The sequence below is a fragment of the Malus domestica genome, chromosome 04 (assembly GCF_042453785.1).
Source record: "Malus domestica chromosome 04, GDT2T_hap1".
NCBI lineage: Eukaryota > Viridiplantae > Streptophyta > Magnoliopsida > Rosales > Rosaceae > Malus > Malus domestica.
The window spans coordinates 29,537,529-29,563,090 of record NC_091664.1 but is presented as its reverse complement, the minus strand read 5'-3'; the positions used below and the strand labels follow the sequence as shown (position 1 = coordinate 29,563,090).

The 25,562-nt window shown below is 36.3% G+C and overlaps 2 protein-coding genes and 5 non-coding genes across 13 annotated transcripts; 2 read left to right on the top strand and 5 right to left on the bottom strand.

The window, feature by feature from the left end:
* Positions 1 to 2,060: 2,060 nt before the first annotated feature.
* On the bottom strand, positions 2,061 to 2,222 carry LOC114824657 (U1 spliceosomal RNA). Its single transcript, XR_003772932.2, has one exon. It is a non-coding gene; the product is annotated as a U1 spliceosomal RNA (small nuclear RNA).
* Positions 2,223 to 3,629: 1,407 nt separating this feature from the next.
* On the bottom strand, positions 3,630 to 3,790 carry LOC114824654 (U1 spliceosomal RNA). Its single transcript, XR_003772929.1, has one exon. It is a non-coding gene; the product is annotated as a U1 spliceosomal RNA (small nuclear RNA).
* Positions 3,791 to 5,780: 1,990 nt separating this feature from the next.
* Positions 5,781 to 5,937, bottom strand: LOC114824659 (U1 spliceosomal RNA). Its single transcript, XR_003772934.1, has one exon. It is a non-coding gene; the product is annotated as a U1 spliceosomal RNA (small nuclear RNA).
* Positions 5,938 to 7,584: 1,647 nt separating this feature from the next.
* On the bottom strand, positions 7,585 to 7,746 carry LOC114824655 (U1 spliceosomal RNA). The gene has a single exon (XR_003772930.2). It is a non-coding gene; the product is annotated as a U1 spliceosomal RNA (small nuclear RNA).
* Positions 7,747 to 9,693: 1,947 nt separating this feature from the next.
* Positions 9,694 to 13,234, top strand: LOC103434138 (cysteine synthase-like). Its single transcript, XM_029101494.2, has 11 exons — positions 9,694 to 9,776; positions 10,713 to 10,773; positions 10,969 to 11,078; positions 11,191 to 11,248; positions 11,408 to 11,671; positions 11,747 to 11,884; positions 11,974 to 12,025; positions 12,344 to 12,423; positions 12,550 to 12,609; positions 12,756 to 12,836; positions 12,979 to 13,234. Exons 1-11 carry the CDS (start codon positions 9,694 to 9,696, stop codon positions 13,066 to 13,068), a joined length of 1,077 nt encoding a protein of 358 aa, XP_028957327.2. The 3' UTR covers positions 13,069 to 13,234.
* Positions 9,700 to 19,872, top strand: LOC139194933 (cysteine synthase-like). 7 transcript variants are annotated; one of them, XM_070820045.1, is made up of 11 exons: positions 9,700 to 9,776; positions 16,985 to 17,045; positions 17,299 to 17,408; positions 17,520 to 17,577; positions 17,945 to 18,208; positions 18,284 to 18,421; positions 18,511 to 18,562; positions 18,914 to 18,993; positions 19,118 to 19,177; positions 19,342 to 19,422; positions 19,564 to 19,872. In XM_070820045.1, the coding sequence occupies exons 2-11, from the start codon at positions 17,007 to 17,009 to the stop codon at positions 19,651 to 19,653; spliced, it is 972 nt and encodes a 323-aa protein (XP_070676146.1). In that variant the 5' UTR covers positions 9,700 to 9,776; positions 16,985 to 17,006; the 3' UTR covers positions 19,654 to 19,872. The 7 variants fall into 7 exon arrangements, with proteins under 7 accessions (XP_070676146.1, XP_070676144.1, XP_070676145.1 ...); XM_070820043.1 differs by having other exon boundaries at positions 18,914 to 19,020; XM_070820044.1 differs by lacking the exon at positions 9,700 to 9,776 and adding an exon at positions 16,336 to 16,512.
* On the bottom strand, positions 13,814 to 13,975 carry LOC114824656 (U1 spliceosomal RNA). Its single transcript, XR_003772931.2, has one exon. It is a non-coding gene; the product is annotated as a U1 spliceosomal RNA (small nuclear RNA).
* Positions 19,873 to 25,562: the final 5,690 nt, after the last annotated feature.

Sequence of the window (25,562 nt, the reverse complement as noted above, 5' to 3'; positions counted from 1 at the left end):
CAACGAAATCAAATGATTTAAAAATAAAAATCATACTTCTCGACAAGAAAAAGATAATGGTACCTTTTTTTTTATGGCTAACTCGTCGTGGTTTGGCCAGAAAATGGCTCGAAATTGGCTAACTTAAGACCAAGACAACAGCTTTCGAGCCGTTTTCCGGACAAACCACGTAGATTTAGCTGTCAAAAAAAGTATCATTATCTTTGTCTCGTCGAGAATTATGATTTTCATTTTTGAATCACTTGATTTCGTTGAGTATTGAAGAAGTTATAAACGTTTAAAGTTTACCCAGTTTCCGGCAAGTTTTCACTCGGACCAGCCAACTTTGAGGCTATTTTCCGGCAATCTCTAACAACCATTGGGCTTCGAAATAGGTATAATATTATTCTACACTTTCCTATCTTCATTTTGATATATTATGGGTTGAATTTGATTAAGAAACGATTAAGTTATGAAGCTTTGAAAATTGCTCAAACTTCAGGCCAAGAGTTCCGGGACACTTAACGGAGTTTTTAATGGAATGACCAAAATGATGAATGGTGGACAATCTCAGAGACCACTTTTATCGATTTGGAATCTCAAGGACCAAAGTGATAAGTTATGCAAATCTCAAGGACCATTTTGGCGATTTACCCTAGTCTTGACAAATTACTATCATTATCCTTGGGTATATGAAATTTAGGTTTCACATCTAAAATTACAGTCTTGGGTGTTACACACTTGTTTTGGGTGCCAATGAAATAAGGATTTTAATTTGCTAAATTTTTAATTTAGTTTTTAACTTTTGAGCTCTTTCTAATCTTTTAATTTAATTCGCTAAATTTTCAATTTAATTTAGTTTTCAGCCCTTTCATCTAAAACTTTTACTTCATGCCAATCGCCATAATCATCAATTTTGTCACTATCTTCCACTAATTTCATATTTAGGGTTAAAATTCTAAATTCAAAAAGAAAATTAATTAGTGAAATAACTATTGAAAAAGGTTAAATATAAAAATTCTTATGGAACAAATTCAAAAGGTTAAAAGACTACTAGCAATTAGCACACACGCTTTACATGTGCAACTAAGTTTGCTTTTTATTTTAGGCTTAATTGGATTAATAGTTCCGTAGTGATAGGGTAGTTGGAAAATAGCTCATGTGGTAAAAAAAATAGGATTTAAGCCTCTGTGGTGAAATATGTTAGGATTTAGGTCCAAAATTGAAAATTTCATAAATTATTGGTTAATTGTTAGCACGTGGGGCTATATGTGAGACTAACTTTATTTTTGTTAGTCTCACATGTGAGCTTTATGTGCTAATAATTAATGAAGAGTTGACGAAATTTCAATTTTGGACCTAAATACTAACAGACTTCATCACAAGAGCTTAAATCCTAATTTTTTTACCACAGTGACAATCTTCCAACTATCATATTACTACAGAGACTAATAATCAAATTAGGCATTTATTTTACTAAGACTTATCATTAATGAGTATGGATAACAATGAAAAAACCAAAAGAAAAATGGAAAAAGAGAAGAAAAGAGCAGTGCACAAACTGAACCGTGTCTCTTTTCTCCATCTTCCCTCGTTCTTCAATATGGAATCTCGACTTGCAACAAAATGGAATCGAAGATGGATTTGCAGAAGGGGATTGCAGTCTCGGCATACCCAGCGGAGGCGGAAGCGCAGCAGAGGAGGAAATATTTTTTATTGTGACGGAAACATGAGTCGTATACCACATGTTATTACATAAGTGATGGTAAGTTTAATTTTTTAACACATATCTCACAATTTCTATAGTAATACGTAGTATACCTTCTGTGTTCCGATCACATTGAAAAATCTCTCGAGGAAAGAGAACACAACGTATGCGCCAATTTTTTAATTTGATAATTTTCTGACATTTTTGTTCAATGTTTTTTTTATTAGATGATTAGAATGATCATTTTCTAAAATTTTAATTAACAACCAGTTTATTAATATGTAACTTAAACAAAACAATTTATCCAGTCCCAATTTTAAAATATATAAAATAATTTCAAGGTGATCAACAAAATTCTAATTAATTGGTTTGACAGGGGGCCGCGCGAACGCAGGCCCCCACGGCAACAAATTATGACGTTGGCTCTCCTACATTGAGGAGACCATAGGTAGGCACCCCTACTAAGTGCAATGTACGCCACCAACCTAGGCCATGAGCCTTCCTGATTGCCCGTAGACCACGTCCAGGTAAGTATGATTCCACGGCCCTACCTCTTCTCATTTTATACTATACACTTGGCTCTCCTTTTCCTTGCGGATCGGTGTGGGACTGTCAAATTACATTTGGCGTTGGTTTCCTTACCTTACAAAATACATACGAAATTGAACATAATGCTCCACCACATTATACTTGAGGTTTCACACTTGAATCGGGCAAACACATGGTTAAAGGTTTAACTTCAGCCTATTTATGTTGTAAACTGTTCTTTATATATGTATAAAAAGTCTTCAATTCAGATATTAGGATGGTATATGAGCTCTTTCATGCCTTTTACTTACAAGCTGATTTTGTTGGTGAAGGAGGCTCGCCTCCTGTAGATGACGAATCCGCCATTCGACTGCCTGCAGATACAACGGGGAGCCGGCTTTTCAAATAAATAAAAGAGCTAATGCGACAACCGGTTCATAAATTGTTTGAGCTTCCATAAAAGCCAAGGTTTGTTTAATCAATTTCTAAACCCTACCCCAAATACCCAAGATCTTTGTACCAATTGGCAGAGTTGTTTAATCAATTTCTAGCCCCATGGGTTTGATGATGGCAACTAAACTTCGATTCCTTGCTTCTAACAAGTAACAACCTTGCTTTTGTATGGGTCGTGTCACTTCTAGATTCAAATGCATGTCCAAGATTGGGTGATTTAGATGTAATTAGCAACTCTTGAGTACGGTTTTACATCTCAACTTTTGGCTAGAATCAACTAAATAAGCGATCTATAAATTGAATTAAAGTGATTAGTAGGTGGTTAAAATATTATTAACCCATCCATGTATAAAAAATTGTTAAAACATACGTCTATATTTGATAGACAAACATATAAAATTAACTCTAAAATGTACTTGTGATTTTAGGAATGATGAAATTTTAATATTACCTAACATGTAAGGATTATAGGACACAAAATTTACATGATTGAGGTCTAGTTTAATATGAATCTTGAATATTGTCACGCATACGTAAAATTAAGAAAAGGAAATTAGGCCCAACGCATGAAACCAACCCTAACACAATCAACCCAATTTAGGTGGGTTGGTTGCTCGTTGATTGGGTGACGATGGGTTTCAACAATGTCAATCCAAACTTATTAGGTTGGTCAAATCCAACCCGAACCAAAATAAACGACGACCACCTCCGCCTTGAATAATGTAAAACGGGTTTTGAAGAGACGAGTTCTACCCATGCCTCGTGTCACCAGATTCCCTAATTGCTATGCAAGTTCAAGAATTCATAACTAAATTATTATTAAAGTCAATAATACTTCAACTGTTTCAGGATAAACATCATATTTATTTTATTTACTTATTAATTTAAATCAAATACTTCAACTGTGACTCTTAATTACTCCAACTATAAAAAGTAAATACTAAATTTTGGTATGAATTGGGCGGGGGCTGCGCGGACGCAAGCCCCCAAGGCAATAAATTATGACGTAGGCTCTCCCACTTGGGGAGACCTTAAGCAGGCACCCCTTCTAAGTGCAATGAAGGTCACCAACCTAGGCCATGAGCCTTCCTGATCGCTCATTGACCCCGTCCAGGTAAGTATGTTGCTACGTTGCTGCTCGCTCCTTTTTATAGCACTTACTCTGTTCCCTTACGTCTTCTAGCCGATGTGGGAATCCTGCGCATTTTGTCCATAAGGCTACAAAATTTTGGGGATTTCTCTCACATTCCATTTGACTTTCCTGATAAGCCCTATCCGTGATGAATGTGGGACATCGATTGTGCTTTATGCACACAACTTTCACGAGCTGAGAGACCCCATGGAAATATAATATGGGATATAAATTGAGTGAGAACTCAATCCTTTTTGCTACACGATGAATTGAGTGCAAGACTTACCAGTTCAAACATAATATTGAAATATTGATATCATTTTTCCTTAAATATTCATGTTTGCACATGAGTGTGCCAATAATTGCACTAAAAAAGTTAAGACGTAAAATCACACAAGCATACAAGCAACACGAATATTTATGTGATTCATTTAACCCAACCAAAGTTTTAGGCAATCTCCGTGTCCACTTATTTTGTATTTTCATGTAGTGATTAGTGAAAGGAATGCTTTTAGAAGAGACGTCAGAATCATGTTTTCTAATTTCAAATTATGTTTTTATCTTTCAGTAATTAATTATGTATGTAGCCACATAAAGAATAGGAGTCACTACTGTAATACCCTATGTATTTTTAGATGTATGATTATATGGAGCTCATTGGAAAACAAGTAAGATGGTGGGTAATTTTGTCTTTTGTGGGACCTTCGAGTTCAAGACACTTGGTGATCAATATTATATTTTATTTAAATAATACTTATTGTAATGAACGCGTGGTCACAAACGGATGTGAATTCAGAGTTAGAACGAGTAGGTTACAAATTTTTAAAGTTATCTGGCAAAATGGTAATTTTGGGAGGGAGTATTCTAGAAGCCAAAGGCTTCTCTTCTTTTTTCTTTCCCTGGAGGCAGATGAAGCAGGGAGGCTGCTGCATTCTTCTTCCCCTTAATTCTTATTCACTCCAAAAATGATAACTTTCTCATACAGCAACGAAATCACTCACGGTCAAAGGCTAATATTTATAGCAAAGCCCTCTTCAATTTGATATCAAAACCATATGCTGGAACCAAGCGTGCTCATATATTGAAGCCTAGAAGTTTTGACGGTTTTCGTGGGTTTTTCGCCGATTATGGCCAACCTCGCCGAAGATGGGTCTCGACCCAAGAGAGAAAAATACTCTTCTCATCATGCACTTCTAGGATATGATTTGTGGTGATGAAGTTGATTTAAGAGCGTAGTAGCGAAGTGGCAGATTGATGAACAACTTTGGAGGTGAGAACCCAAGAAACCCTATCATATTTTCTTTTTGGTTCTAATAGATGAGTTAATTTATGTTAAGTTCTTGGTGTAAGTTGGATGAATTTGTGTGAATTTTTAAACTTGTAACTAAAGTGGCAAAGAATTGGTTTAAGTTGATGAGTAGGCTTGCCGTAAGCCTCACCTTGGATTTTGGGTGATCTTCGGCTAATTATATTCATGTTGGACTTGATGGAGGAATTATAAGAAAGTTGTGGAATCTGGTTATGTATATATAATTCTTTGTTGAGTATTAAGTAAGTATGTGACCGTTAAATAAAAACTAGACGGCAAAAACTAATTTGGAGTCAATTATTCGAAGGAAGTGTTCCAATATTGCATGATTGTTAATTTTGGAAATTTGACAAGCAATTGGTGAATTATGAATGACTTGATCCCGTTTGAGAGTAGTCAATAAAGTTAGATGCAGCCATAAAATGATCGAATTTGATTTATGATGGTTAATAGAATATTGATTAACCATTATTTTATTTTGAGTCTATCACCGTGATTCTGTATTATTTATATTTAAATTTTGAAATAATTTTTAACCACACAATCATAAGATCCCTAAAAGAGAAAATCCAACGAGATCCTCTTTTCCCCACAACAACTCACTTTATATAAATTAATTTTCACATATTGGACGGCGAAAAAAACCAAATGAATTTGAGAATAGAATTTTAGAGGGGCCGCGCGTACACAGCCCCACTACCACAAATTACGACGTACAGTCTCCTCTAGGGAGATGTTAGGCAAGTGCACCTCCAAAGTGCAATGGAGGCCACCCACCTAGGCCATGGGCCTTCTTGATCACCCATTCGACCCCGTCCAGGTATGTAAGTTCACACAGGCCCGTCCCTTTATTATTTATACCCCCTCGCTTCCCTGCACTTTCAGTACCTCATCAATGTGGGACTGATCGACACAGCCACCAAAGCTTGCAAACGAACCAGAATGATAATCAGTCTCACCATTAACCTTTAGATAGCTCCCCCTTCTGAACCAGGATCCTCTCTTGAGCTAAGGATGAGGATCCTCCTCATCAAGGGATCTAGGCCGTTGGATGAAAATCTAACGGCTACGATTATTATAATTTTAAAGGGACCTCCCTGTTTGTAGCCGTTGGATTTTCATCCAATGGCCCACACTTATTGATGAGGAGGATCCTCATCCTTAGCTTAGGAGAGGATCCTGCCCCCCCCCCCCCCCCTTCTACCCATGTTTTTAATTTAAAAAAAAAAAACCTAGCATTTTGCATCCCAAATGTTATAAGAATCATGCACCAATAGTTAGAGTTTGGTTAACCTCGATTTAACTAACTTGGCTAGGTCATTGTTATTCTCTCCTTTGTATTCAACTTCGAACAATTCGCTTTCGCAGTTTAGATTAGTTTAATTAAAATATCGTTCAAATAAAGAAATAGTCCTGCAATTACAAAAAAAAAATGACAATTATTCCATATTACCACCGAAGGGAAAACGCAGTTTAGATTAGTTTAATTAAAATATCGTTCAAATAAAGAAATAGTCCTGCAATTACAAAAAAAAAATGACAATTATTCCATATTACCACCGAAGGGAAAACCCATAGATTAAAATCAAAACATATGAAAGCCATTGGGTACATTTATCATTTTATAGAAAAAATTATCAATAATCTTAACGTATTTACAGAGAAGGAAACATGAGAGTGGTTGATTTCATCGATCTACATATGATTGGTACGATCACTATTGAACTTGGCTTAACTAACTCTATCTACGAGCTTAAGCAATGGACTTCTTCTTGGAGATTTAGCAGCCAGGCCATTATCAGTAATCGTAACGTATTTACAAAGAAGGAAACATGACAGCAGTTGATTTTGTTGATTTACGTCTTATTGGTACGGTCACTATTGAATTTGGCCTTGTTAACTCTATCTACAAGCTTAAGCAATGGACTTCTTCTTGGAGATTTATCAATCTAAGCAGGAGACAATATACGTTATTGATTATTTTTTTATTTAAAGGTCATTATCAGTAATCATAACGCATTTACAAAGAAGGAAACATGACAACTGTTGATTTTGTTGATTTATGTCTTATTGGTACTGTTACGGTTGAATTTAGCTTATAGCTAACTCTATCTATGAGGTTAGGCAATGGACATCTTGGGAATTGTAGCAGCTGGGCCAGCAAACATAGTTGTTTGTGGGCGATTCATTTACTTTGATTACCTCATCCCCGATACAATTTGGAGGACTTTTAAAAAACTAGGAGAACGAATTGGATTTAGTGGTTCAATTTGATTAAATAGAAAAAAAAAATTATATTCACACATCTCAAATTACTTCTTCCGCATAAAAAATATTAAAAAATTAAAAAATTATGGGAAAAAAATAAATTTAAGGTGTGAATATAATCTCCATTAGGAAATTGGTTTTGGGCTTTAAAAGTATCAAGTTTTAAAGAAAACATATAGATCATCAAATTCATATTCTTTAGTTTGGGCAGGGGCTGCGCGAACGCAAGCCCCCACAGCAACAAATTATGACATTGACTCTCCTACATTGAGGAGATCATAGGCAGGCACCCCTTCAGAGTGCAATGAAGGTCACCAGCCCAGGCCATGAGCCTTCTTGATCGCTCATAGACCCTGTCCAGGTAAGTACTTTCTTCAGTATTCGTCCTTTATTTTTATACCCATACCGCCTCATTTCTTTGACCTTAATTGGTCGATGTGGGACAAGCTTACTGATGGCAGCGGTAATCCAAAAATGTAGTTCGAAGGTTTTTTTTAAGGTACTTTGGAAAGTTCATGGATTGTTAGACGAATTATTAAGTGGGGGCAGTGGCAAAGCAACGAAATCACAGGGGAGGAACCGCCCATCTGGTTCGTCTGAGCTTGCCGAAAAATTTAGTTATGCAGCCTGCGTTGAGCTTGTCGGAAAGTTGGCTGAGGAGAGCCTCGATTGACTCCATGGTCATTTGGGAGAGCCTCGATTTTACCTTAGGAGTGTGATATCTACACACCCTATTTTACTTCTCACATACCTTTTTAATTTTTGATCTTCCGATCGGATGAATTGAAGAATATCAACGGACAGAAATTATCAAGGGGTGTGTGGATAGCACATCCCTTACTTTAATGTTGTCGTTTTTTTTTTTAATATAAAAGGAGGACAATTAATGGCAAGCCATAGTTATTTTAATGAAACATTGAGGATAGATATGTACTAAGAGAAAGGATCCTCGTCGGATCCTTTTTGTAAGAATTTCGGGGATCTTCCAATCATATTCATTCATCGGACATCGTGCGGTCAGTTTTTATCAGGTACTGTTTATATTTAATTTTAAATAAAAAATTTAGAATAATTTTTTATAATATGATGTATGATGAACATATGTGATTGGAGGATCTGGCAAGGATCCTCCTGGATGTACTGATACCCCTTTCCTTATCTTTTAAAACCCCACCTCACCTGTCCCACCAATACAACAACCAAAACATCTATTTCCATATATTTTGACTTTTGCAATATATATTTATGTAATCATTTTATATAAAAGAACCAAAGCATCTATTTCCATATATTTCCGTATATTTTGACATTTTGCAATGTATATTTATATACCATTATTGTACATTAATGCATATTTTTGTTCACGTATCCATGCCGTCTTATATCCTAATATTTAGAAAATAGTTGTATCGTTGTATTTGTGTCCCTATCCATACCACATAGTTATTATCTAAAAGGATTTGATTGTTTTTATTTTTCCAGAACTTTTTACCCCTTTAAATTTTGCAATCCAGACGATTTCTGACTTCGCCACTAAAAGGGATGATTGGAAATTTAGGAATGTACTTATTTATGAAATATAGTTTAACATAGTAGTCGGTTTCTTATGTATGCAATTAGGATTAAAGAAATGTGGAAGGGTCTAACTCTAGACTATAGTGGTTGTTGATTATTTGAAACCAAAAGTGTATTTTATTGTTTGGAAATGAAATTTGAATATTTTATTATTTCACAACTAGAGCTAGTGAAAACACGGAATAATGAAAACGAAAAATCCTTACTCGACGGTTGGAAAGCTCTCACAGGATGAGAGAAAGCCTCGAGAATTGGAACTCTACCAATCTAATTTGAATTAGATTGGTGTGGAATCATAATCAAATCATTTTGAAATTGTTTACTGTTTTCTTGGCCACAACTAGAGCCAACAGAAACACGGAATGATGACAACGAAAAACCCTCACTCAACGGTGAGAAAGCTCTCACAAGAGAAGAGAAAGCCTCCATAATTGGAAGTCTACCCATCTAATTTGACCGTATCTAATTCATCTCTTTGTCAGTAGTGTATTACACTCTACAATTTGCAAGCATTATTGTTTTTCTCAGCAAGTGCTCTCCTGGACCACACACTCTAATTTGGGCTTGTCACATTCAATTTTCCCTAAATGAAAATTCTTTGTCACTTTCAAGATTAAAATATACCTACAGAGGAAGAAATGTTCCATAAACCAAGTAGAACAAGGACAACCTTCGTGTTTGACTGAAACTTAACAAACAAACGAATAAATAAATAAGTATATAAATAAACGCAGTAGTGCCATGGAAGTGCAAGGAGCCAAATTCCAGAAAATAACAATACAATTTTCTTTCTTTCTTCCTTATCTCTGCCTGCAAAAGATAAGGTTGGCCTTTATTTCGAGTTTCACATGATGTATTAATATTTAATGACATAATTGAATTGTTCATTGGTTATTAGCATTTGGGTACAAAATATATTGCTTGAAATCTTGAAAATCTGCTGCTAAATATTGGACAAATTCCAGAATTACTATTCTGTTCTTTTTGCTCTGCTTATGGTAGTTAACTGATTTTTTTTTTCATTTTTTTTAAAGCTAAACTGCCAATTTGCCCCTGAACTATCACGTGACTTTCGATTTCTCATCTGAACTTTTTAATTATAAAATTAAGGACTTAAACTATTTTTTTGGCCAATTTTCCCCATACCATTAGTTTTTCATAGATTTCATCCAAATTAACGTTAACTTTTATCACATGACTCTCCTTTATGGACAAAAACGTCACTTCGCTAAACCTTTAGACACAAAAGCTATAGAATTACACATATTTGCATAGTTATTTTTTAGAAATCTAAGGTTTTTAATTATTTTAAAAAGTGAAGCGATTGAACTATCCTTGCATGTTGTGCACATGCTTCCATTTAATAGAAATTTGGATGGAATGAATGAAAAATTAATAGCAAATTGGCCAAAAAATTAGTTTAAGTCCTTAATTTTCCAATTAAAAAGTTCAGGGGTAAATTGAAAGTTAGGTGATAGTTTAGCAGGCAAATCGACATTTTACTCTTTTTTTAATAATTATTGGTTCTTCAAAAGTTGGTTGGGAGCTTTTGGTGTTCTTCTGTGTTAACATTCTTGTTAAATACTTGATATTTTTGTTTGTTCTCTATTTATTTTCTGCATATTTTGGGGTCTTCTGGTTTTGATTCTGTTGACTATTTCAAGTGATTTTCTAAGAGGATGAAAAGATTAAGCGTTTTCGGGTTTTCTGGTTGCTTCTGTTTTGTTGAACGTTTGAGTCTGTTTTCCCTTCTTTCACAGCTTGCTGCAACACAAGATAAATATGGAAGTCAAATTTGCAATCAAGAACGATGTCACCGAAGTAAGATTTCTCTTCATGAAAGTCAAGCATTCAACTTTAATTTGTTTTTATACTTTGATTTCTCTTCATGAAAGTCAAGCATTCAACTTTATCATTTTCGTTAAAACTTAAAGTTTTCAAGCCATTTTCGTTAGTTTCTTTTTATATGTTGATTTGGCTTACGATGCACTCTCGTTGTACTCTTGGTTCTTGCAGCTGATTGGAAACACCCCGTTGGTATATCTCAACAATGTCGTGGATGGTTGCGTAGCACGAATTGCTGCCAAGCTGGAGTCAATGGAGCCCTGCTCAAGTGTAAAAGACAGGCATATTCTTTGCACTTTTTCCTTGGGAATATTGGTTTTCGTTTTCCTAGTACGACAGCAAATCAAAACTCAAGATTGATATACGCGTTTCATCTTAAATTTGTATATGCAGGATTGCATATAGTATGATCAAGGACGCCGAGGATAAAGGTCTAATTACGCCAGGGAAGGTTAGCTATAAATCTTTTCCATATCTGTAGATGTTTTTTCAGCATGTAATGGAGATTTTAATATGCATGATCGAGAATGTGGTGTGGCGTGGCGTGTTTCATGTTTCAACGAACTAACTTCCCTTGGTTCTTAATGTGCATGATCTTCGGGAACTGAAGACTGTTCTCATTGAGGCCACGAGTGGCAACACGGGCATTGGATTGGCATTCGTTGCAGCAAGCAGGGGCTACAAGGTTAAGCTAACCATGCCATCTTCAATGAGTATTGAGAGAAGAATTGTGCTCCTAGCTTTCGGGGCTGAGGTGTACCTCACAGATCCTGCCAAGGGTATTAAGGGAGCTTTTGATAAAGCCGAGGAGTTGTTGAGTGACACGCCTAATGGTTATATACTTGGCCAATTTGAAAATCCTGCCAATCCGAAGGTAACTTTTGGAGTAACTGTGACATGCCTACATGGTTGAGAGAGTTTATGAATCGTTATATGACCGTTGGTGTAGATTCATTACGAAACCACTGGCCCGGAGATATGGAGAGACACAGGAGCGAAGGTTGATGCCCTGGTTTCGGGAATAGGGACTGGGGGTACAGTTGCCGGTGCAGGGGCATACCTTAAAGAGCAGAATCCAGAGATTAAGGTTGAGTTTTGTACGTTTGTATTATATATACGGATATTACACGAGTATGTGAGGAGAAAAGTTATCAATAAGCATTTTCTTTTGTGTAGGTGTACGGTGTAGAACCAGCCGAAAGCCCAGTCTTGAACGGTGGCCAAGCTGGTGAGTTACTATAATGCTGGCGTTTTCCTCGTCTCTGGCTCTCTGCACTATTGCTTTCTTTGCTCGTGAAATTCTTTTTCTTGTAGAACATATTACAACAGAACATGAAGAAGATGCTACGTTTTTCAGATAGCTTTCTTCGTCGTTAGAATGTTAAACAATTTGCATAGTGTTACATTATAGTTTGATTCGTTTAAGTGGCCCATCTGTGGTTCAGTTTCTGTAGTATGAAATTACCATTCGATAGTATTTGAGATTTCGTCCTCCTATATTGACTGATGCATATGTGGATTTGTAATATTCTCGCTCGTGTTAAAGGGAAGCATCTGATCCAAGGAATCGGTGCTGGTATCATACCTGCAGTTCTGGACGTTAGCTTGCTCGATGAAGTTATTCAAGTTAGCATTCAACTAATTTTATTGCATTTCCAGTTCTATTAGTTCTTGTTTCATTTTGGTGCCAACAACTCTAACACAAGCACGAATTTCTCACTAACGACTGCTGATGTTTATGTAACATTTTAGGTAACGAGTGAGGAAGCAATTGACACCGCGAAGCAGCTTGCCCTGAAAGAAGGTCTTCTGGTATGGTATCAATTAGTTGACATCGCTTTCACTTTTGTGTCAGTGCTAGGAGTTTGTTAGACGAGAAATTTGAGACTCCTCTTGTTGCACGCATTCATCATTTTTCCATTTACGGGGCTGATTGTGAGAGCAAATTAACATTGCAGGTGGGGATTTCATCTGGTGCCGCGGCCGCTGCTGCAATAAAGTTGGCTAAGAGGCCGGAAAATGCTGGAAAACTCATTGTTGTAAGTTTGATTTTGCACTGATCCTTCAGCTTATACGATTTCTTCGCTTAAACTTGACATGGAATTGTAAATTCGTAATCAAATGCAATTCTTTCAAACAGACACTCCAGGAACTTATTCAATTTATTTGTTACTTGTGCAGGCTGTGTTCCCCAGTTTTGGAGAGCGTTATCTGTCTTCTGTACTCTTTAATTCCGTTAGGCATGAGGCGGAAAACTTGAGTATTTACTGAAAGTGTTGCTGAATCGGCCTTTTCTTAGATCACTGTTATTCTCTCCTTTGTATTCAACTTCGAACAAACTGCTTTCGCAGTTTAGATTAGTTTAATTAAAATATCGTTCAAATAATGAAATAGTCCTGCAATTACAAAAAAATGACAATTATTCAATATTACCACCAACTGGGAAAACTCATAGATCAAAATCAAAACATATGAAAGCCATTGGGTACATTTATCATTTTATAGAAAAAATTATCAGTAATCTTAACGTATTTACATAGAAGGAAACATGAGAGCGATTGATTTCGTCGATCTACGTCTGATTGGTACGGTCACTATTGAATTTGGCTTAGCTGACTCTATCTACGAGCTTAAGCAATGGACTTCTTCTTGGAGATTTATTAGTCTAAGTAGGAAACAATATTTTAAAGGTCATTATCAGTAATCGTAACCCATTTACAAAGAAAGATGAGAGCGGTTGATTTTGTTGATTTACGTTTAATTGGTACGGTTACTATTGAATTTGGCTTAGCTAACTCTATCTACGAGCTTAGGCGGAGTCAGCTGGACCAGCAAACATATTTGTTTGTGGTTGATTTATGTACTTTGATTACTAGTCTAGTAACTACCTCCTCCCCGATACAATTTGGAGGACTTCTAAAAATCTAGGAGAACAAATTGGACTTGTAGTATATAGTTCACAAGGCTTTGTAATCGTTTGGACTTGTTGTTTCGTAAGAGTTGAACTTTAGATTGGGCAGGGGCTGCGCGAACGCAAGCCCCCACGGCAACAAATTATGACATTGACTCTCCTACATTGAGGAGATCATAGGCAGGCACCCCTTCACAGTGCAATGAAGGTCACCAGCCCAGGCCATGAGCCTTCTCGATCGCTCATAGACCCTGTCCAGGTAAGTACTTTCCTCGGTACTCGTCCTTTATTTTTATACCCATGCCGCCTGATTTCTTTAACCTTAATTGGTCGATGTGGGACATGCTTACTGATGGCAGCAGTAATCCAAAAAAGTAGTTCGAAGGTTTTTTTAAGGTATTTTGGAAAGTTAATGGATTGTTAGACGAATTATTAAAGTGGGGGCAGTGGCAAAGCAACGAAAGCACAAGGGAGGAACCGCCCCTATGGTTCGTCTGAGCTTGCCGAAAAATTTAGTTATGCAGCCTGCGCTGAGCTTGCCGGAAAGTTGGCTGGGGAGAGCCTCGGTTGACTTCATGGTCGTCTGGGAGAGGCTCGATTTTACTTCAACGTTGTCGTTTCTTTTTAATATAAAATGAGGACAATTGATGACAAATTATGATTATTTTAATAAAATATTGAGGATAGATATGTACTGATATCCCTTTCCTTATCTTTTAAGGAATTGGATCCCTCTTGAGCAAATGATGGGGATCATCATGACTACACAACACGGGCCGTTGGATTTTGATCCAACGGCTACAACCACACAACACGGGTCGTTAGATTTTGATCCAACGGCTACAATTATTATAACTTTTAAAGGGACTCCTCTGTTTGTAGCCGTTGGATCAAAATTCAACGGCTCGTGTTGTGTGGTCATGAGGATCCTCACCATTTGCTGATCCAACTGCCCGTGTTGTGTGGTCATGAGGATCCCCACCATTTACTCTGAGGGGATCCAATTCCATCTTTTAAAACCCCACCTCACCCGTCCCACCTATACAACAACCAAAAACATCTATTTCCATATATTTTGGCATTTTGCAATATATATTTATGTAATCATTATAATAAAAGAACCAAAGCATCTATTAGACCATTTCCATCTATTTCCGTATATTTTGACATTTTGCAATATATATTTATATAACATTATTGTACATTAATGCATATTTTTGTTCACGTATCCATGCCGTCTTATATCCTAATTTTTAGAAAATAGTTGTATCGCCGTATTTGTGTTCCTATCCATGCTACATAGTTACTATCTATAAGAATTTGGTTGTTTATATTTTTTCGGAATCTTTTATCCTTTTAAATTTCGCCTCCCAAACGATTTCTAGCTTCGCCATTAAGGGGGGTGATTGGAAATTTAGGAATGTACTTATTTATGAAATATAGTTTAACATAGTAGTCGGTTTCTTATGTATGCAATTAGGATTAAAGAAATGTGGAAGGGTCTAACTCTAGACTATAGTGGTTGTTGATTATTTGAAACCAAAAGTGTATTTTATTGTTTGGAAATGAAATTTGAATATATTACCCGCCACCTCAGTTCTTATGTCAAGAGTTTTGACATCTTTGGGAGAACATAGTGTTGGTTCATTTAATTTTCCCAACACTAGTTTTTAATGGCATTTGGTATATGCTTATGCGGATTATCGGATTACGTGTAGTTGATAAAGTTCATTAAATTTTAGTATAACCTTGCTAAACCCTAAGCATAAATGCACTTTGGATGTAAGAGTAATGACGTGATACTTTCTAATAATCCGTTTACTAATTCGTAATCAACATGAGAAGAATTGAACTGAAAATAAGTAGATTGGTATGGATTCAGAATCAAATTCATATTGAAATTGTTTGCTATTTTTGTGACCACAACTAGAACCGACGGAAACACGGAACGATGAAAACGAATAACACTCACACGACGGTGAGAAAACTCTCACAGGAAGATAAAAAGCCTCGAGAATTGGAAATCTACCCACCTAATTTGACCATGTCTTCTTTGTCAGTAGTGTATTACACTCTGCAGTTTGCAAGCATTAGTGTTTTTCTTAGCACGTGCTCCCCTGGACCACACACTCTAATTTGGGCTTATTACATAGTTTTTTCTTATCCTAGTAAACATGACAAGTTTCTGTCCCTTCAAGCTGCCCTGGTAACCTTTTTTTCTTCCACCTTCTTCCTTTCCTTCCATACTTTGTTCAAATTTCCCATAGTTTCACACTCTTTGGTCAACAATTGGATGTTAGCTTGAATTATTATCCAACGAATAAGAGACTTGTAGTTTAATTGATTAACATGCGTTACACATGCACTTCCTCTCAAGTTGATATGGTGATTTTTTCCTTTTACTTCTTCTGCTTCCCTTCATTTCTCGCTCTCGTTTCACGTTAGAGACCATCTTAAAAAATACCAAACAAATAAAAGACTTGTAGCTCAAACAGTTAACAATAATCAATTATGCACTTGAAGTTCGACGTTCAATTTTCACTAAATGAAAATTCTCTGTGACTTTCACTTTCAAGATTAAAATATACCTACAGAGGAAGAAATGTTCCATAAACGAAACAGAACAAGGACAACGGGACAAGACAACCTTTGAGTTTGACTGAAACTTAACAAACAAACGAATAAATAAATAAGTAAATAAATAAACGCAGAAGTGCCTTTATGGAAGTGCAAGGAGCCATTTTCCAGAAAATTACAATACAATTTTCTTTCTTTCTTCCATATCTCTGCCTGCAAAATATAAGGTTGGTCTATATTTCTTTATTAATATTTAATGACATAATTGAATTTTTCATTGCTTATTAGCATTTGGGTGCAAAATATATTGCTTGAAATCTTGAAAATATGCTGCTAAATATTGGACAACTTCCAGAATTATTATTCTGTTCTTTTTGCTCTGTTTATGGTAATTAACTGATTTTTTTTCTTTTTTTTAATAATTATTGGTTCTTCAAAATTTAGGTTGGGAGCTTTTGGTGTTCTTCTGTGTAAACATTCTTGTTAAATACTTGATATTTTTGTTTGTTCTCTATTTATTTTCTGCATATTTTGGGGTCTTCTGGTTTTGATTCTGTTGACTATTTCTGGGCTTTTGCAATATTTTGCTCCTATATTTTTCAAGTGATTTTATAAGAGGATGAAACGATTAAGCGTTTCGGATTTTCTGGTTGCTTCTGTTTTGTTGAACGTTTGAATCTGTTTTCCCTTCTTTCACAGCTTGCTGCAACATAAGATAAATATGGAAGTCAAATTTGCAATCAAGAACGATGTCACCGAAGTAAGATTTCTCTTCACGAAAGTCAACCATTCAATTTTTATTTTTCTTTGTTTTTAGGGAACTTTAAACTGTTTATTTTAACGAAAAATCATATTTTTATACTAAAAAGTTAATCTGATATTATTCACTTTACCTTTTATTTTGTCATTTTCGTTAAAACTCAAAGTTTTCAAGCCATTTTCATTAGTTTTCTTTGTTTTTATATGTTGATTTGGCTTAAGATGCGCTCTCGTTGTACTCTTGGTTCTTGCAGCTGATTGGAAATACCCCGTTGGTATATCTCAACAATGTCGTGGATGGTTGCGTAGCACGAATTGCTGCCAAGCTAGAGTCAATGGAGCCCTGCTCAAGTGTAAAAGACAGGCATATTCTTTGCACTTTTTCCTTGGGAATATTGGTTTTCGTTTTCTTAGTATGACAGCAAATCAAAACTCAAGATTACGAACGCGTTTGATCTTAAATTTGTATATGCAGGATTGCATATAGTATGATCAAGGACGCCGAGGATAAAGGTCTAATTACGCCAGGGAAGGTTAGCTATAAATCTTTTCCATATATGTAGATGTTTTTTCAGCATGTAATGGAGATTTTACAAGTTTAATCATCGTTCAATATGGTTAATACTTATAAGGAATGAGCCTCGCTCCACCCCCAACCCGCCATTGTTCTTACTGCTGTGGCTGGTTCACTTTTCTCTGTACCCAAAATATTTTCTAGAATTCCGCTAACAAAATCTATACATAAATTTTCTCTTTTGTTTCTGTTCTTTTGAGGATAACAAGTTTGACTATGTAAGGGAGTTTCCACTTACATGATCGAGAATGTGGCGTGGCGGGTTTCATGTTTCAACGAACTAACTTCCCTTGGTTCTTAATATGCATGATCATCGGGAACTGAAGACTGTTCTCATTGAGGGCACGAGTGGCAACACCGGCATTGGATTGGCATTCATTGCAGCAAGCAGGGGCTACAAGGTTAAGCTAACCATGCCATCTTCAATGAGTATTGAGAGAAGAATTGTGATGCTAGCTTTCGGGGCTGAGGTGTACCTTACAGATCCTGCCAAGGGTATTAAGGGAGTCTTTGATAAAGCTGAGGAGTTATTGAGTAACACGCCTAACGGTTACATACTTGGCCAATTTGAAAATCCTGCCAATCCGAAGGTAACTTTTGGAGCAACTGTGACATGTCTAGATGGTTGAGAGAGTTTATGAATCGTTATGTGACCGTTGGTGTAGATTCATTATGAAACCACTGGCCCGGAGATATGGAGAGACACAGGAGGGAAGGTTGATGCCCTGGTTTCGGGAATAGGGACTGGGGGTACAGTTGCCGGTGCAGGGACATTCCTTAAAGAGCAGAATCCAGAGATTAAGGTTGAATTTTGTATGTTTGTATTATATATACGAGTATTACATGAGTACGTGAGGAGAAAAGTTATTAATAAGCATTTTCTTTTGTCTAGGTGTACGGTGTAGAACCAGCCGAAAGCCCAGTCTTGAACGGTGGCCAAGCTGGTGAGTTACTATAATGCTGGCGTTTTCCTCGTCTCTGGCTCTCTGCACTATTGCTTCTTTGCTCGTGAAATTCTTTTTCTTGTTGAACATATTACAACCGAACATGAAGAAGATGCTAGGTTTTTCGGGTTAGCTATTTGTCTTGCAGAATGGAGCGAAATATGAGACATGTTTCTTCGTCGTTAGAATGTTAAACAATTTGCATAGTATTACATTTTAGTTTGATTCGTTTAAGTGGCCTCTGCGGTTAAGTTTCTGTAGTATGAAATTACCGTTCCATAGTATTTGAGATTTCGTCCTCCTATTGACTGATGCATATATGGGTTTGTAATATCCTTGCTCGTGTCAAAGGGAAGCATCTGATCCAAGGAATTGGTGCTGGTATCCTACCTGTAGTTCTGGACATTAGCTTGCTTGATGAAGTTATTGAAGTAAGCGTTCAGCTCATTTTATTGCATGTCAGTTCTATAAGTTCTTGTTTCATTTTGGTGCCAACAACTCTAATACAAGCACGAATTTCTCGTTAATGACTGCTGATGTTTATGTAACATTTAGGTAACAAGTGAGGAAGCAATTGACACCGCGAAGCAGCTTGCCCTGAAAGAAGGTCTTCTGGTATGGTATCAATTAGTTAGCATCACTTTCACTTTTGTATCAGTGCTAGGAGTTTGTTACTCTCCATTAGTTTGTTAGACGAGAAATTTGAGACTCCTCTTGTTGCACGCATTCATCATTTTTCCATTTACGGGGCTGATTGTGAGAGCAAATTAACATTGCAGGTGGGGATTTCATCTGGTGCTGCGGCCGCTGCTGCAATAAAGTTGGCTAAGAGGCCGGAATATGCTGGAAAACTCATTGTTGTAAGTCGATTTTGCACTGTCCCTTTAGCTTACACGATTTCTTCGCTTAAACTTGGCTTGGAATTGTAAATTCGTAATCAAATGCAATTCTTTCAAGCAGACACTCCAGGAACTTATTCCATTTATTTGTTACTTGTGCAGGCTGTGTTCCCCAGTTTTGGAGAGCGTTATCTGTCTTCTGCACTTTTTGATTCCATTAGGCATGAGGCGGAAAACTTGAGTATTTGCTGAAAGTGTTGCTGAATCGGCCTTTTCATAGTTTCCTAGCTCCTTGAAATAACGCGAAAACTTTGCTCCAGTTTGAAATGAAAATATTTCTGGGACCTTTTACCAATGAACTAATAAACTCTGGTTGATGGCTATCTTCTTGATAGCATCAGTAGAGCATCCATTTACCATATGATTCAAGGGGAATGAGCGAAACAAAGGCTCAAGCGCTGTGTTACAACATCCGATTCTTATATCGTCTTTTCGATTTGTGTTAGTTTTGTGCTCAGAATATGGAATTTTTCTTGAACCAGAACCAGAAGAATGATATTTAGGTAAATGCAATAACAGTGTTCATGTACAGCGAACCGGGTTGCTATGCCAAAAAAAAAAAAATGTATGAGATTTCGGAGTAAAAAGAAGCAAAAAGAATGACAAGCATGTAAATCTGTGTTTGACCAAAAATGAATAGAAAGTTAAAGAAAAAGGAGTTCTCAGTAGTCTGCAATGTTAGATTTTCTTGGTTTTTGTTGTTTGATTGTCAATTTCTATCCTGACAAAAACAGTACCTGACATGAACAGTATATAATAAAAATTGATTGTACGATGAACGAATGTGATTGGAGGATATCTGAATCCTCACAAAAAAAAATCAAATGAGGATCCTCTTGTACGTACTGATATCCCTTTCCCAATACAACAACCAAAACAACCAAAACATCTGTTTCCATATATTTTGACTTTTGCAATATATATTTATGTAATCATTTTATATAAAAGAACCAAAGCATCTATTTCCGTATATTTTGACATTTTGCAATATATATTTATATAAACATTATTGTACGTTAATGCATATTTTTATTAACGTGTCCACGCCGTCCTATATCCTAATATTTAGAAAATAGTTGTATCGTTGTATTTGTGTCTCTATCCATGCTACATAGTTAGTACTAAAATGATTTGGTTGTCTATATTTTTCCGGAACTTTTTACCCTTTTAAATTTCATCTCCTAGGCGATTTCTGGTTTCGCCACTGAGGCGGGTGATTGAAAATTTAGGAATGCACTTATTTATTAAAGGCTAAGTAACCAAAATGGTCCATGAGATTTGCATAATCAATAGAAATGGTCTCTGAGATTCAAAATCAATAAAAATTGTCCCTGAGATTGTCCATGATCCATGATTTTAGTCATTCCATTAAAAACTCTTTGGGCAATTTTCAAAACTTCGTAACTCAATGATGATTGCAAATTTAGGAATGTACTTATTTATTAAGGGAACTTTAACGAAAAGCTCCCGGTACTGTTCACTTTAACGAAAAACCACATTTTTACACTAAAAAGTCAATCATGGTACTATTCACTTTACCCTTTATTTTGTCCTTATCATTAAAACTCAAAGTTTTCAAACCCTTTTCATTAGTTTTCCTATTTATTAAAGGCTAAATAGACAAAATGGTCCATGAGATTTGCATAATCAATAGAAATGGTCGTTGAGATTCAAAAACAATAGAAATGGTCCTTGAGATTGTCCATCATCCATGATTTTGGTCATTCCATTAAAAACTCTTTGGGCAATTGTCAAAGCTTCGTAACTCAATCGTTTCTTAACCAAATTTGATCCATAATATATTAAAATGAAGATAGGAAAGTGTAAAACAAGATTATACCTATTTAGAAGCTCAATGGTTGCCGAATATGGCCGGAAAATAGCTTGAAAGGTGACTGGTCCGCTGGATAACTGAAAAACTCGCTGGAAATTGGGTAAACTTTAAACATTCATAATTTCTTCAATACTCAACGAAATCGAGTGATTCAAAAATGAAAATCATACTTCTCGACAAGATGAAGAGTTTTTAATGGAATGACCAAAATCATGGATGGTGGACAATCTCAGAGACTATTTCTATTGATTTTCAATCTTATGGACCATTTCTATTGATTATGCAAATCTCAATTACCATTTTGGCTATTTAGCCTTTATTAAATATAGTTTAACATAGTAGTCGATTTCTTATGTATGCAATTAGGATTAAAGAAATGTGGAAGGGTCTAACTCTAAACTATAGTGGTTGTTGATTATTTGAAACCAAAAGTGTATTGTATGGTTTGGAAATGAAATTTGAATTTATTATCCGCCATCTCAGTTCTTATGTCAAGAGTTTTGATGACACACCCCAACCCGGAATGTCCACTAGGACTCCGAATCAAGCTGTGCTGACCGACATCTGAAAGGTGAGGAAGCCATAAAATGTGATAATGGGGAAGATTGTGAATAAATTTAAATCTAAGAGTGCCTAAATACCAGAGTGCACCGGTAAGCGGGAATGAACCCACTTCACATGTGACATTAGAGCATAAGCAAGTACATAAGAGTAAATTAAGACTCATACCCTCGAAATAATCTCCAATACTAAAAATCGCCACAAATATTCGACAATAAGAAAGCTCAGCTAATAAAACCTGAAGGGTGAAGACAAGACAAGAGTGAGTGGCCCTGTAAGTAAAATTTTAATAGAAACCATGTAAAACATTATAACCCCTCACTACAACACCTGTATGTTTCCAGAAAATTCATAATATATCACAACACAACATTTCATCAATAATATCAAATAATCATGCAATTAATAACTCATACTAGTACGCAAATCGGAGTCACCTAGGGTGACATGTACAACTTACCCATATCTCATCACATATGCTAGTTCATAACATATTCATTACATATGCTAGCTCATCACATACTCATCACATATGTTAGCTCATCTCTTATTCGTTACATATGCTAGCTCATCACATACTCATCACATACTCATCACATATGCTAGCTCATCTCTTATTCGTTACATATGCGCTCATCACATACTTATCATATATGCTAGCTCGTCTCTTATTCATTACATATGCTAGTTCATCATATATTCATCACACATGTTAGCTCATCTCTTATTCATTACATATGCTAGCTCATCACATACTCATCAATCGTGGCTATCATATAAGTTGGAGTCGCCTATAGTGACCTGTACGACTGTACTTATATTTCATTAATCATTGCTAGTACATAAACTGGAGTCACCTTTAGTGACCTATACGACACTACACCTGCACATGAGTCGGAACCACAGTAGTGATCTGTACAACAGGACTGGGTGTAAATGAATACGCTCAAGTGCTACGATCACGTGAAGAGTCACCTACGAGTCAGAACCACCTATAGTGGTTTGTACGACATGCTTGTGCACCTACCTTGAATTCAAGGTGAGCGTATGGTACGGGAGGTGAACATTACGTGAAGGACTGTGCCCTGGCCACGGGCGGGAGCACTAACACCAGGGTGCAGGTTTATGAGCTTTGAATTCATCTAATACAACATGTACGACTCATAAAGCAACTTGTACGACAATGCCGGAGTTGCTTACTATTGCAACTTGTACTATAGTGTCGGAGTTGCTTTAAACATAAATGTAGTCATCTCATAACCCCATCAATTCAACTAATACCGTATACTTACTTGAACTTACCTGAACTTACCTGTGTGTCATGCGTTCACTTTTTCACTTCAGAGTGTTCACAATAATTATGTGTAGGAATATACGTATGGATATGCCATGATGAAATCTAAAATAAAAACATTTCATAGTATTTCCAATTACATAATACGGTGTACTAACTATTAATCACCAAAACATAAAGTTAAAACGCACATTTTTCACCAATATCTTTCACATTACTCAATTCCTTAAATAAGGCTATTGTCTCGATTATATAATAACTTTCTTATATGGCTACATCTAACGTCTCGTTAGACTACCTACGTACCCTAAACAGAGATCAAGTCATTCGTAGTTCTCAATAATCATTTATAGTAATACGCATATGGATATATCACGATGAAATATAAACTCAACCATCTCATAGTATTTTATAACACACACACACACACATATATATATATCATGGCATAAATTTCTCAATTTCATTTGAAAGCATTTATAAAATTATCAATCATGAAAAATATGATAAGCAAGGAAAGATCCACTCACTGGAGTCTGCGCTACAACTTCCTAGCACAAATATCAAGGCGTCACAAACAATTGGCACCTGTGACCAAATATCAAACCATATTTCAAAATTCTCGTTGATACAATACATAACTTACATTGCACATGAGTCTACGTAATTCGGTCCAGAAGATCTACAAATCAGATCTCTTATCCGTAACTTCCAAGGATTCACAATATGCTTCTAGAATAACATACTAAAGTTTCGGAACGATCCAAAGGTCGGATCTCCGCCAATTGCCAAAACCAAGTGGCGGTTAACATTTTATTTTACGAACTTACAAGTCTAATTCAAGAAGATCTGTACGTCGGATTCTTAATCCATAAGTTCCTATATTCCTAAAATATTATGAATAATAACCTATTAAAGTTTGATTACGATCCAACGATCAGATCGTCGATTCATATAATGACCTATTAACATATCTTAGAGAATTTTAGTTCTAACGATCAATCTACGTCATTCAATTCTTAAAACTGAATTCAAGGCATCAAATATAGCCTAAAAATAGCATTGGTGGCCCTCTGGCCACGTGCCGCCGTGGGTGGCGGTTGGCCGCCCCGACTTGCCGGAAAAAATCAACTATCTCTAAAAATTACCAAAATTTGCAGATTTGAAGATCTCAATGAGTAGAACAACTTTCATACCTATGACCAAGGCCAATTTATCTTGGAAAGGCTCCAATTTCATCAAAACCCGTCGGAACCCTAGAATTAGGTGTGCTTCAATTCGACCTCCAAACGTATTCCGACGCCTCCACCACTGATTGGGCTTTGGTCATGGGTTCTAGGGGAGTCTAGTGGTGGTAGCAATTTGCTGGATGACCTTCACGATCGTCGGATTTTGTCATGGCACCCTCGGAACCCACAGTTTCGTTCTACTCGAATTCAAGCTCAAATCCTATAAAATTTGATTGGGAATGGAAGAGGAAAGGACTAGGGGATGATTGGGAATGATTTCTTGGTCCAAATTCGTGAGAAATCCTTTGGAAAACCACCGGAAAATATGGAGAATTGGACTGGGTGTACATGGGTCACGGGTTGGGAACCCGTTTCCCCCATTTTCCCCCGCTCTCCACTCTCCCTCCTTTCCCTCCTTGCTTCTGCTTCTAATTGGGCAATCTTATCTCTTCCTCTCTTCTGATTGGGCAGTAGCCCTTCCCTCTATTCTCTCTCCCGTCCCCCATTCTTCTTCATCTTCTTCTTCCACTATTTTTAAAATCACTAAATGATAATCAAAATATATCATTATAAAAATGTATAAAATATATAAATAGCGACTAAACAAAAATACTTCTCGGTTTTATAATTCTGTAACGTCGAGTACTTCAAGAAAACGCTAAGTATTAATTCATACACCTCGCTATACGTTGGTCAACGGATGTCAAGACCCTCACCTCTAAAGGCATTTTCGTAAAATCACACTTTTAAATTTTGTAAAAACGTAAGATTTGGGACGGGTTGTCACATTTGACATCTTTGGGAGAACATAGTGTTGGTTCATTTAATTTTTCCAACACATAGTTTTAATGGCATTTGGTATATGCATTTGCCAATTATGTGTAGTTGATTAAGTTCTTTAAATTTTAGTATAACCTTGCTAAACCCTAATCATAAATGCACTTTGGATGTAAGAGTAATGATGTAATACTTTCTAATAGCCCGTTTACTATTTCTTAATTATGAGAGGAATTGAACTGACGATGAGTTAGATTGGTGTAGAATCAGAATCAAATTTCTGTTGAAATTGTTTACTATTTTTGTGGCCACAACCAGAGCCGGCGGAAACACGGAATGAAGAAAACAAAAAACACTCACTCGACGGTGAGAAAGCTCTCACAGGAGGAGAGGAAGCCTCAAGAAT